The sequence below is a fragment of the Pelmatolapia mariae genome, linkage group LG16_19 (genome assembly GCF_036321145.2).
Source record: "Pelmatolapia mariae isolate MD_Pm_ZW linkage group LG16_19, Pm_UMD_F_2, whole genome shotgun sequence".
In the NCBI taxonomy this organism is placed as follows: Eukaryota; Metazoa; Chordata; class Actinopteri; order Cichliformes; family Cichlidae; genus Pelmatolapia; species Pelmatolapia mariae.
Window position 1 is genome coordinate 53,278,184 of NC_086241.1, and position 13,497 is coordinate 53,291,680.

At 38.0% G+C, this 13,497-nt stretch overlaps 1 protein-coding gene across 1 annotated transcript in view; it reads right to left on the bottom strand.

Moving 5' to 3' along the window:
- Window positions 1–13,497, bottom strand: part of fancm (FA complementation group M) — a 39,586-nt gene that overhangs the window by 10,886 nt on the left and 15,203 nt on the right. The window contains exons 5-13 of the mRNA XM_063496742.1: window positions 9,880–10,011; window positions 8,805–8,937; window positions 8,556–8,648; window positions 8,276–8,380; window positions 7,648–7,826; window positions 6,273–6,479; window positions 5,925–6,165; window positions 5,683–5,831; window positions 5,049–5,213 (exon numbers count right to left, since the gene is read on the bottom strand). Coding sequence (XP_063352812.1) covers window positions 5,049–5,213; window positions 5,683–5,831; window positions 5,925–6,165; window positions 6,273–6,479; window positions 7,648–7,826; window positions 8,276–8,380; window positions 8,556–8,648; window positions 8,805–8,937; window positions 9,880–10,011 — 1,404 coding nt within the window. The remainder of the gene's footprint in view (window positions 1–5,048; window positions 5,214–5,682; window positions 5,832–5,924; window positions 6,166–6,272; window positions 6,480–7,647; window positions 7,827–8,275; window positions 8,381–8,555; window positions 8,649–8,804; window positions 8,938–9,879; window positions 10,012–13,497) is intronic.

Sequence of the window (13,497 nt, forward strand, 5' to 3'; positions counted from 1 at the left end):
TGTGACATCAGCTACTGGGAGGCAAGTTTCAACAGGACCACACAAAGGAAGAATGAATTATGACAAATTACAAAAACAAACCAAAGCTGGTTGTTTGTCCAAAATAACTGTATGATAATAATCCCAGAGATAGTGCATTTGTTTACATCCAAGCAAAATCCATCTATGTATTTTTTATTGCTTATTCAACTTTAAGTGGATATATAAATAACAATAACATAATTATAAACATAGTTTCTCTCCTTATATGTCTGTTTCCTACAAATTTGTCAAAGATTTATAAAGAAAAAAAAAACAAGGGCATGTTTACCACTGTGGTGTATCATCTCCTGTTTGCCTGTGTTGGGGAACAGACACTTCTATTCATCTTTTAGCCCTAAATGTTTTGAATGGTTTAAGGGTGTGAGCTACATGAAGGTCACCTGAGCTACAGAGACTACTTCTACTAATAACAGTGAATTAAGCAAGGCCTTTACTGAGAAAGAAGTATATGCTGCAGGGTGGATATACTGTCCATACTGTCCAATTCAAATCATTTCAGTTCTATTTACATGGCGCCAAATCACAACAACAGTCACATCAAGGTCGGTGCTTTATATTGCAAGGTAAAGACCCTACAATAACAAAGAGAAATGCCCAACAATCAGATGCCCCCCTGTGACCAAGCACTTGGCAATGGTGGGAAGGAAAATCTCCCGCTTAACAGGAAGAAACCTCAGGTAGAATTAGGAACAGGGAGGGGCGGCCACCTGCTACGACCGGTTGGGGGTGAGGGAGTTACAAACAACCTTGCTATAGCTTGTTCTTAGCTGGATCAGTAGATTAGAAAATAAATGGATGAATGAAGATAATGATGCTGTACTATTTTCATTTTAATATAGGGCTTTTTTATGATTTGCAGATCATACCATCCCGCACCATCTATCTTTATTACATTTCAACAGTATTCTAGAATATCTATTTTAAAATAGAAATGGCAAACTGGAATGGAAAATTCAGATTTAGATATCTTTTTAACATTTAAATTATCTTCAAAATGTGTCAAATTTAGCTTTATAAAAATCTTTTTTGCATCTATTTTCTGATCTACAACTATATCCTCCTCAGTCTAGTACACTGTACAACTAGGTCATCACAGCCTGACCTACTTCCAGCCTTCTGGCTTTACATAACAGTTCTCTGAACCATTACATAATATCAGGAGAAAAGGCCTGCTGCTTGGCTATCTTCATTGTAAAAAGAGAGAAACAGTGAGATGAAGAACAGATTTTTTTTTTATTTAGGGTGGGTTTTTTCTTGTGTGTTTTTGTTTTGTTGTCTCATGAGCACATGATTTCCAGAGTGGGGATATTTAGTGGAGGAGAATAATAGGAAAAATAATGTTTGGCCTTTGATTGAAGTACTTGTTTTTGTTTGTTTTAAACTGTGATGCCAAGAGACATAGAGAAAAAAGCAAAGGGTCAAAAGCACTCTTCAAATTCAGGCCAAGCAAGTAATCCATGGCTCACATTATCCCTGACAGCGAAAGTAAAGGAGGTGAGTGCTGAGGGAGAGTCCGCTTATGAGTTAATGCCTGAAAGGTGAACACATGTCTTTGTGCGTGAGCTGCAAAAACAAAAAAGACTTAGTTCATCACCTCTATATTGTGAATTAATCCTTACTTTATTTGTTTAAAACGATGAACAAAAACAAGAAGAAAATGAACAAACATGTTTTGTGGACTTTAAAATACATTTGTACTGCTGTAGTTTGTTTACTGGCTGTGTAGAATTAAAAGAGATTTGCTCTTTCTGGAAATAAATAAATTCAAAACTAATTACAGATGTGAAAGAGGTTTTGTTCTCAGTCGCTGAAGATGGAGACGCTGAAGACAGCTTCTAATTTAATTTTGTGACGGACAGATCAGTCTGGTGTCGAGCCAGAACCTTTCAGGAATTTTTTATTAACTTTTTCCAGGTATTTGGTTTGTATACAATTCTGGTTATTTCCATCCAGCTAGAACTTAAAGGACCAAAAAGGTTATGTACATGAACATGAAAATATCTACAATTATAATAAATATGTTTTAACAAGTACTTGCTCTGCATTCAAGTTTAAGTGATGATGCCCTCGGCTGGTCTAGGAAAACACTTGAATTTTTCCTTGAAGATGGTTTTACCTACTGAAGTACACTGAAGATAAGTGAGGGTAGAGAAGGCCTACAAGAAAGGAACAACTGAGGGTTCCAACAAACTAAAATAAACTGAAAAATACTGGTTAATTTTCAATTTGATGGCAGCAACACATCTTTAAATAAGTCGGGACGGGGCAATAGAAAGCTGTGAACATAAGTGATATTAAAAAGAAACAGCTGAAGGAAGATTTTGCTAGTAATTAGGATAACTGGCAAAAGGTCAGTAATGTGATTCAGCATCTTAGAAAGGCCAAGTTTCTCAGGAGATGTTTTTAACAGATAGTTTTACCAATCAACAAAAAACTGCAAAGAACTTCACAATACTGTTCCTCAAAATAAGCCTTTTCATCTTTTGATGATATCATGTGTTGTAGATGATGATGATGTGAATTCAGAGGATGTGGAGACATTTGTGTGTGAAAGGTACATGGATCTTCCAGACATCACTGTCTATGAACACAGTTCTCCATGCCATCCACAAATGCAGGTTAAGCTCTCTCATACAAAGAAGAACATGAACATAGATGAACGTGAGCTTCTCTGGGTCAAAGGTCACTTAAAATGGACTGAAGCCAAGTGGAAAACTGTTCTGTGGTTAGAAAGGTCAAAATTTGAAATTTGTTTTGGAAAACACGGACAGACTAAAGGACAAACTAGGGAGCTGAACAACACAGCTTGTTATCAGGGCTCAATTTAAAAGCATACACCTCTGATGTTATGGGGGTTCATTAGTGCCTATCAGTTTGGCCACTTACACATCTGAAAAGGCACCATCAATGCTGAAAAGTATATACAGGTCCTAGAGAAACACATGCTCGCATCCAGATGGGATCTTTTCCCTTACATATTTTATCTATTACAACAATGTGGCTTTCTAGTAGAAGAGTCCAGGTACTGAACTGGCCTACCTGCAGTGCAGACCTCTCACCAACTGAAAAGATTTGGCACTAAATAAATATTTTACAGAGGACCCTGCACTGTTGAGCAGCTAGAATTCTTTATCAGAGAAAAATAGGAAAGCATTCCTCTCCCAAAAGTCCAGCAGCTGGTGGCCTCGTTCCCAGGAGAGACCAGACGATTTGCAGACTGTTGTTAAAAGAAGAAGTGATTCTACACAGTGGTAAACATGTCATCTTTTATCTGTTCAAATGTTTCTGAGTTTCAATTAAATTCAAAATGACCCTACTTTTTTCATAAAATGGTAAATTTTCTTAGTTTAAACATTTTTTTTTTCATATTCAATTGTTAGTAAAATATGTTTTTATGACATTTGCAAATTATTGCATTCTGTTTCTACTTACATTTTACACAGCATTCCAACTGGTTTTAGAGTGTCCAATTGGTTTTCAGGCTGCAAAAATGGAGGAACTCAAAAATGATTGTTCTTATACGGTTAATGCAATACTTTTGTTAAGCTGGTCGATTTCAAGCTGAAAGTCTAAACCACAATCACACCTTTATCATCTCACTTCAACTCTATTGTAGCATGTAGAGAAGCAAAATTATGAAAAATGTGCCTACTTCCAAATACTAATTGTTCAGTGGCTGACTTGTGACCTGAATTCAACCACCATGGAAACATGTGACATATAAGCTGCCATCTTGCCCTGTAATCCTGTTTTGTTTTCACAGGTGGAATAATTTTCTCCTTCACGAGTACGGTCAAGAGCCGTACTGGGGAAAAAAATGGCAATAGGAGCCCATTTGTTAGTTTAGCCAACAGTCAGTTTTACCATAATCTCTGACCTAATTTCAAGGATTTGGATAAATTGGGGTCTTATCAATGGCACAATCTTGTGAAATGGCAGATGGCGAGACGAGGAGGCCTGTAGCGGGCTATAACAGATATCGGGCGATAAGGTGTTTATCAGGGACCTACTAGCTGAACACAAAAAACAAGGTCAGGAAGAAAGTAATTGGAAAAACCATGTGATTAAATTACCTTTCTCATACACTGATTATTAAATCACACCAAAGTAATACTTGAGTTGGTTCCATCTTCGATTCTTGAGATGCAAATTCAACGGGGCAACAGTTGTTGTGACAGTAGTGATGTTATAACCATACTGATTTGGTTGCTCTCAATTAGCAGCTAAAGCATGAACGAAGCTGCTGCTGGGTCAGCAAACTGTGACAAGAGATGAATTATGAGCTAGAACACTTTGAGATGGTAAACCCTTCAATTTCCTCTACGAGAAAAAAAATAGCTAAGTTCTCTTTAAAAATAACTAAAACCCACTGATAACAAATTTGGCTTCAAGTGCACCGAGAGACTAATTAAAATAGTGTTTGAAGTGTTGTTTTTAAAAGAGAATCTTTTCATTCAGTCCCTTTTTCTTTAAATAGCAACTGGAAAGAAAAAAGAAAGGAGAAACAGCCTGGAAAGACCCAGCTGAATATAAATCAAATATTTATCTCCTTACTAACGCCACAATTACGCCATGGAAACTGTTTATTATGCAAGGAATTTGCCTTCCAGGTCAAAAAGATGAATTTAGTAACTCAACACAAACCACAATTGTGTGTTCACATGCAACTCAGCTGACTCCTTTCAGCCTAGTAAGTTTATGAAGTTTGGCTTTCCCATGGGTAAATGCTCACTACTGTCTCCCTTTTATGAAACTAAGCAAGATTTACGCAAGATGTCTAAGGTCATTTTATAAAACCAGTTTCCTATCACCAAGAGCTTTTCAATTAGTGGTGTATGCTTTGAATTAGTGGTCAGGCTTTCTACTGATTTACTAGTAAGCTGTCAACGCATTCAAGGCTATAGCTATGCTCCTGTACGACACAAAGAAGTACTACATTTGCTATTACTGAATGCCATATTATTTATAAAACAACAAAATTATGACTAACCAAACATTCGCCTCACCTCATTTTCCTCTCTCATGCGGTCTATGAGCTCCATCACTTTAATAAAGTGGCTGCAGCGGAGGGAATGATCAACAACATGAGAAGGGAGCGCTTTGTGTTGCCAGTGTCTCCATTCCCACAAAGACAGCTCCCTGGATGGTTGTTTGTCTTTGGAAACCTCCTCCTTAAGGACATGAAATAACATAATTAAGAAAAGTAAGGTTGAAGTAGAAATAATATCATTACATTCAAGTCAATAATATATGACACACACTGGTTTTACCATGCATAGCTTTCTAGTTGTAGGTGGGAGATTATTCCACCTAAAATCATGGCAACTGCACTTTCCATGCCCCATGCAAATGTGGAAGTGACACTGAACTGCCAGAAATCCATAGATCCACTCAAAATATCTTCATTTCTATTTTTCCCCATTTCTGGTCTCAGCTGTTATTGTTACATATGAAAGGGGGTACTTCTATTCAAAACTCCTGTCACTGTATAGCAGCATATACATATAGCAGCCATGTATGGCTCATGGCACGGCTGTCAAGGTTAAACTTAAAATGAGCCAATAATCGGTGTACCCTTGTTTATCTCCTTTTCAGACCTGCAGTAGAATGAGAGAAACAAGACAATAATACTAAAGAAACCTGAGGAAGTGGGTCACTGGGTATTGACAGGAAGTGTGACTGCTTCAGGGTTGGATGGGGCTCAGTATCCTCCAGCTTCATGGTTGACTCCCATAGGGAATATTCTGTACTGCTCAGAAAACCATTGGATGTTGAGCTGCCCTGTTGAACTACCAAGAGATACACAGACGTGCTTAGTCAATATCAGAAAACCATCCCACAAAGAAAAACTTGATCAATCTTAAAAAAGACTCTGGAATTACTTAGGTTTTGAGGGTGGATGAGTGAAGCCCGACTCTCGGTGTGGGACCGTCGACCCCTGACAGACCGCCTGCTGTTCTCCTGGTGGTCAAACTGCCCACAGGTAATGTGCATCTTATGGAGTTTGGGGTACAGCCCTTCAGGCAGCATACGGGGACTGTTGGGGTACATGTGGAACCCGTTTTTGTTGCCAGTGATGGACTTGTAGACGCTGCGTTTGTTGCTCTGGCTCTGATTGTAAGTCTGGAGAAAACAAAGACTGAACTTTTTAGGCGGTTTTGTGGAGCCACATTTGCGTTATCATCTCTCATTTTGCCTAGAAATGACTAGAATTACTGTACAACACCCACCCGATCTTCCCGCCCCTCAGCCAGGATGACAACAATGCGTCCCCGACGCTTACGTCCGGTACGCCCCATTCGCTGTACCAAACGAATAGGATTCTTCTGTGCATCGAAGCAAACAATGAGGTCTACCTCGCCGATATCCAGGCCCTCTTCCCCCACACAGGTTGACACCAGTGTGTTGAAGCCTCCCTGTCTGAACTTGTGTACCACCTGCAACAAAAAAGTAGGAAAAAATCATACAAAGTATAAAGTATTTTAATCTTTCCAGCTTATACTGTCCCCCTAAACTCTTTAGTGCAACCATATAGCAAAAGTATTATAGAAATACAAATCTGTGCTAACTACATACTAATGGAAAACTGAAGTAATTGTTTGCTTGTTCCAAATTAGAGTCCCTTTTTATGACATTTTACAGATTAAGATCTGCTCTATTTATAGTCCATCACCAGACCAGCCAATGGGATGGTCAGTGCATTTGCATGTTAGTTCGATTCCTGTATTATTTGCTTATAGGAAATGGAACATGCAGTCTGCAGATAGGAATTATATTTCTATGGAACCAGCAGTGAAATTAATACATGGGTATTGCACTGACTGCTGTACACAGCTTCTTTGTTGGTTTTATAACCCTATACCCTACAATGATCTGGTTCTTACACAGCGCTTTTCTACTCTACTTGAGCATTTAAAACACTTTATACAACATGCCTCATTAAACCATTCACACACATTCACACAAGCTTGTTTCTACAGCTAAGTGATTTCTATCCAGCTTTTATATAGATTCACATTGACGATGAATGCACTGGGAGGAACTTGTGGACCAGTATCTTGTCCAACGATATTTTGTCAGACTGGAGCAGCCAGAATTTAAACTACCAACTTTCCAATCAGCCCATGAGGTGCTTACCAAATGTAAACAAGGCAAGTCAAACTCAAACATGGAGTTCACTGCCATTAAAAGGAAAAGTTACAAATGAATTCTGCTGAATTTTAAAACAATACTGTATATTTGAATACATTTTTTATGTGGGATATGAGTCTGTTTTTTATCATGTGATCACAAATCTTTGAATATTGTTGGTCAATGCTTTCTGTTTTGTTTTTTCTCTTTTAAGATTGCATAGTCAATTTTAGCTTGGCAAAAAGGAGTTTAGTCTTGGACACTGTCCTCTTAATCTTGCCTCTGCTCCCTTTATGGATCACCTCCACCTTACGCTATCCCTACCATCCTTCTCTGTCACACCAACCCTCTTTGTGTACTTCTTCAGTCTTTTACATAAATTAATCTTCTCCTGGCTTTTCCTTCTGCCTAGCAGTTGTCTGTGCCTCAAAACATTAATAACACTTGTCTTACTGTTTAAAAAAAAATGTCTACCTCCAGTTGCTCCTTTTGGGTAAAGCCTTTGACCCCCTTCCCAGCTGAAGCTTGGCCCATAAATGTCATGACCCTGATCAGCGGAGCATGGCGGTTCAACATGGCTGCAATCTCCTGTACACTCTCCCGAAATGATGAAAAGATCATCACACGCGTGCTTACCTCCTGAGGACCTGAACCTGGACATCGAGGAGACAGAAGAGAAACAGACTGAATAAAAAATTCCTTCAGTAATCCTGAGCTGAATTCTTTCTGTACTTTCATGACAGTCTAATTCAGACAGAGGAATGCTTTGTTCTGTGATCTTCTTGAAATTAAATACGCTCAGGTCAACACTACCTCAAGAAAATGTATTTTGGTTTTCATTTCCAAGTTAATGAAACTATACTGTACCAAGCACTGTTATTTAAATCTCCTTTGTTAATAGATATAACCAATGTATGGATGCTACTGTTGTGGTTTAAATTTAATGAACATCATATCCTGAGCTTCCAAAAGTATTTGTTTTCTACAAACATGGCAAGAACAATAATCAACCAAAACATGATGTAGTTAGAAGAGAATATCACATTTCTGCTTGAACCCATGTGTGAGTCACAGCATAGCAGTGCTATATTAAGTAGATCACCGTTATTGTTTGCTGAGCTCTCAGCCCACAGTCTGAAATGCTGCAGCACAACCTCCTCCAGTTTCTCCAGTTTGGGGTGGCTGTAAATGAATGGCTCATCTGGACCTACAAAAACAGTGAAACCAAAGCAGTGGATCCTTTGCTGTATTTTAAAGCAGGTATTTTTGTGATAATAGAAAATATCACTGATCAGAGTAAATTAAGATATCAAAACTCTTCTTCTGGCTACATAACAGGCTCAAATATGTGAGCTATGTGAATTGAATAAAAACTTAAATACCAGCAGATGGCTTCATAAACATAGTTTCCATTTCTTTGTAGAAATCCATGAACGTGGGAGTTCTCTGCAGTTCGTTCTTGGCCCTGGACATCTCTGAGCCAAACAAAGCAAGGAGAGTCCTGATGTTAAAAACGTGTTTCTACCCGTGGATAATGTGGCGTTCGAAAGGGTACAGTTCTCTGACTCAACATATTGTTTGGATAAAGGGCTAAGAAATGTACTGCAAAAGTTAGAGGTGAGGTGACTGACCTCTGGATCCGTCCATGATTCCTTGGATGTAAAAGAAGAGAGATCGGAGGCCCATCTGCATTAGTAGCTCGTAGCCATGGTACAGGCTGATGCAAAGGGCAAAGTCGCCCTCCAGCATTCCCTGCTGTGGACCCTGCTGAGTGAAAGAGGCTGTGTGACTTCATGAGACCAATGCGAAATCAGAGTGACAGTGGAAGAAAATAAATATAATATTTGGCCATTAAGTGCGGAAAAATAGTATGAAAAATAAAACCGTACATAACTTCTTCAACTGCAGCAATAACATTTTTTAAACAAAAATTGAGTATATAAAATGTTCCACTAACAAAGTGAATAATGGTTTTCTTTCTCCACTGAACCAAAGACTATCGTCCAGCACACCTCAGCCCCGGCTTATTCTAAATAACCGTAAGCAACTGGAAGTATATATGCTGAACCTTTTGCCGTGCAATCAATCACTTATTTACACATGCAACACAACAGCACTTAATTTTATCTGGAGTTGTGTTTCTGTTCGTTTTGCAAATAAAAGCCCAAGTTCACTATCTTTTGAAATCTCTTCTTGGTGTTACTAGCTTCTGAGGGAAACATCTGTCTCTTAGCATCTGCTAAGTGCTTAGTTTTTTTCTTTGGTACTCCCCCCGTATGCCTGTTTTGGTACAGTGTTTTAACTGGAAACAGCTCCCTACTGTAGCATTATGAAAAGGAAATGACAGTGAATCAAAGTAGCATTAAAGTTGCAAGCCAGACAGATAAACACAAAGTCCTGCACAAAGTCATGATAAAGCTCTGTAGAGACAAGGGGGGTAATTCTCTGTAAATGCATCACCTCAGGCTACCCTCTTTCCATATTCTTGTAAATGAAGATTAGCGACTTGATTATTAAATAACATTCAGAACAACCGATGCATTCACAGTTAAATCATTAAATAGCTGGCTACATGTCTCGAGTTTCAAGGCGCCATATTTTCTTAAAATGGGTCTTAGTAGATGTAAAAACCTGTGTATCATATCATGTAAAATTACATATTACAGCAGACAGTAAATACCACAATGGGACACAGTCATTACATGCCTTGAGGTGTGGTGGTGGATTCTTTCGGAACTGATCCCTGGCAAGAATGAGCTGGTATTTGGTAAGAGTCCGCAGATCCTTGTGGCCCATCACTCGGTTCTGGACCAGACGAGACATGAATTTCTCCAGCACCTGGCACAAATGGAGGCAAACACATATATAGGTCATCAATTGTAGGCCACTTCCTGTTCTTTGAGGGGGGCATTATGCATAACACTGACTAGTTGCATCCTAGTGACCCCGAGCTGAAAGGTACATCCAGGAACATACAGATGTTTGTTCTACTGATAAAAAGCCTCACACACAGACTGAATGAAAGTCTGACTTCTTAACACTAAATTGCGTTGAAGTGTTTCTCATCTCCCCTGTCCTTGTTTTCTTATAATAGGAAAACAGATTGAAGCGGTTTTTCCAAGAGACAATTTTACCAACATCTATTCATCCTCATGACCGCGGATAATGGGAGGCTGGGTCATTACATTTTCAATTTCAGCTGGGTGGAAAAGCAACTCTGCAAAGTGAATGGAACAAAATTACCCTGGAAAAAAAGTAGGTTACCCGGTGGAGTCAACTAGTGTCTAAAAACGAAATTATATAACACATGGCAAGCAATTTTTCTTGTTTTTTAGGGCATTCAAGCATCAAAATTAACAAAGTAAATGAAAGGTATTGTAAGGTAAAATTTTATTAACAACCAGTTCAGACTTCCTATAACTACTACATGCCAGTTTCATAACATCTTTTAGAGCTTGGCACATAGTTTAACAACACAAATCAAACAGCAGATGGCAAACATTCAGAATCCAGGAAGAGATAACGAACCAGAAATGAAGATTTCCTCTTTATGAGTGAACTGAGCTGAGGCCTTGCCCCATATCTCCTTAACGACAACCTGTTTCTCAATATATATATATATATATATATATATATATATATATATATATATATATATATATATATATATATATATACATATATAGTTTCACAAAATGTATGTCACACAGGAATTTTTTCTTATTAAGCTCAATTAACCACCTCAATTAGGTGAGGTGGTTACAGCTAAATCAAAATTCAAAAATGGGTGCTGGATGGAGATATAATTGCACAGTTCAGGTAGTACTCAATGTTCAATGTAGTACTGAGTACAGATGGGCAGCAAAAATTCTGTAGGCATTTCTATTAATGGTTACAATGAAATCTACCTGCAACATGACAAGGATGGAGCCAATGATGGATTTGCTTGTTTAAATGAACAAACACTCTGGGGATAAAACAGTTTTACAGCCTTTTCCCCTTTTTTCCATTTACTGTGATATATTAATATATTGTCTGCAAAATGATGAGCAAAATGACAGATGAACACAAAACATGGGGTTTCCGACACTGCAGGCTTAATGTCAGAAGCTAAAAGCTCAGATGTTTTTCTCAGAACTTTTTAGAATCACTAGAAGGTATGATAACTTTCTTACTTCATCTATGCATCCACCATAGATGCTTGAACAACTTATTGATAGCAATTAAATTTAGTGTCGACAACAATCCTAGTCATTCATGACATTCCACTGACTTTCAATCAATGTAAAGATAGTGAAGAACAAAGTTGTGTCTGCACCTCTTACTGTAGCTGCTGTGTGTCCCTTAATCATGTTCATCTATTTCTTACTTATAAGATATTTTTTTATTATTTTACATGCCAAGAGAAAGGACCGCTAGCAGCAACCAGCTTGTAGGCTGACAGGTGGAGCTCAGTGTGGAAATGTGTACACAGCAGTCAGGTCCAGATTATGAGATTACTCAGAACCAGATTAGTGAGGTCACTGTTTTAGGCTGCCTGGAATGTGAAGTGAAATAACAGAATGTGCTGAAAGAAAAGTGTCTACTCTGAAAGTAATATGTCTGATTATTTATTTCTCCTCTTGTGTAGAAATCAATGCAAACCCTGGCCTCAGTTTATGATTAGTGTCAGCACTAGTTTGTTTCCAAGGGTATCCAGTGATTTACTTTGCCAAAAGAATTACTTTGGAGGTAAAGGTTAAGGTGTTGATTTGCATTTTCTGATTTAAATGTGGAAACTGGGAATGCAAACTTAAAATATATTTTCATATGTACATTTAGCACCTTGATCGTAAGGCAAATGCCATCTGAAATAAATGTTTTCTAAAGGATAGTAATATAAAGATGGTGTAGACATTGCACTTTGATTTATCTAGTGCTAGCAAAAAAGTGCTTGGCCCAAATGACAATAATGTAGTTGACAGTCTCAATGAGCATGCTCGGTGGGTTCCAGCAGCTGATTGGTTGAGAGCCATGGAGCTAAGTGACGTGAGGAATTGGTCAAAAAGTCTGTCTATAGGCAGCTATTAATAACATAACCTACACTAAACTGAACTCTCACTTTGTCATGTAAAGAACGAGGAGGTCTTCATGGTGTGTTTGTGTGTCTGTGTGTCAAGAGTTCTGCGTCTGTATTTTTGTGTACATAGTAAAGCTGCCTTAGTATCACTGACACTTTTGAATAAGTCTAAAGAGAAAAGAACCAGCTGCTAAATGAAGAGTACACACTCCAGTATGGTTAACCATGTGACAGCTGATGAGGCGACTGCTGCTACAAGGCTGCTGTTGTGAATCCATATCTGTCTGTGATGGCTTATAATGAAGAGACTTAAGGGAAAAGACAAAACTAGTGATTGTGTAGGTGGAAAGGCACAGCCATGGAGGGGCCACGGGTCCCCCCCCCCCCACTCCCTCCTTGTAGAGCATTGTAGGTGTGTCTTTCAGTGTATTTACACAGACCCTCCCACACCAACTATAGTAGATTATATAATATCCTCTCTACGTGCCTGTTGAAGGGTGCAGCATGGTGGCTGGCTGTTGCAGTGACACAGATCAGAGGAAATCCTGCCTAGTCAGTCCCCTAGCGCACAAGTTCGCGTGTGTTTATAATCCACTGCCTGGGAATAAAAAAAAAAATCTGTTGAAAGACTACAGATTAAAAATAACTATTAAAAAGATCTAGCAAAGAAAAGAACTGACTACTGTTTAAAAGACATTTTTATCACTCTTTTATAGGTTTTATAGCTTGCTTTAAATAAACGGGCAAAGATGTAAATGCAGGCCGAAAAATTGTGTTCTTAAGGTCAAGGATGTCATTAACTTCTTTAAGCATTTGGATGCAAAAAAATACACACAATAATGAAATGTAAAGCTGTTACTGTGACAGAAAAATACATTAAAATATATGATCCTTTAAGCTGACAGTGAATGGAAGTTTATTACACAAGTAGAACATTTCAAATACCAATTTAGAAAGCATTTTTCTGATTGATTAATAGAAAAGAGGAGACATAGGTTTTAAACTAAAAAATGTATATGTACATAAAAAATAACCAAAATGTAACCAAATCAAGATGTAACTGAAATAAGAGAACAAGTATAATTTAAAGTAAAAGGAATACATTGTATAAAAAATAAAAAGAACAACAGTATACTAGAAATGCATCTTCTCTTCCTAAAAGGTCAGTTAAAATGTCAGCTTCTCAAATGAAAAAATTCCCAGCTTTGCTCTGTTTTAATACAATTACTGTAATTGAAATTATTGATGTCAGTCACAATCAAGCT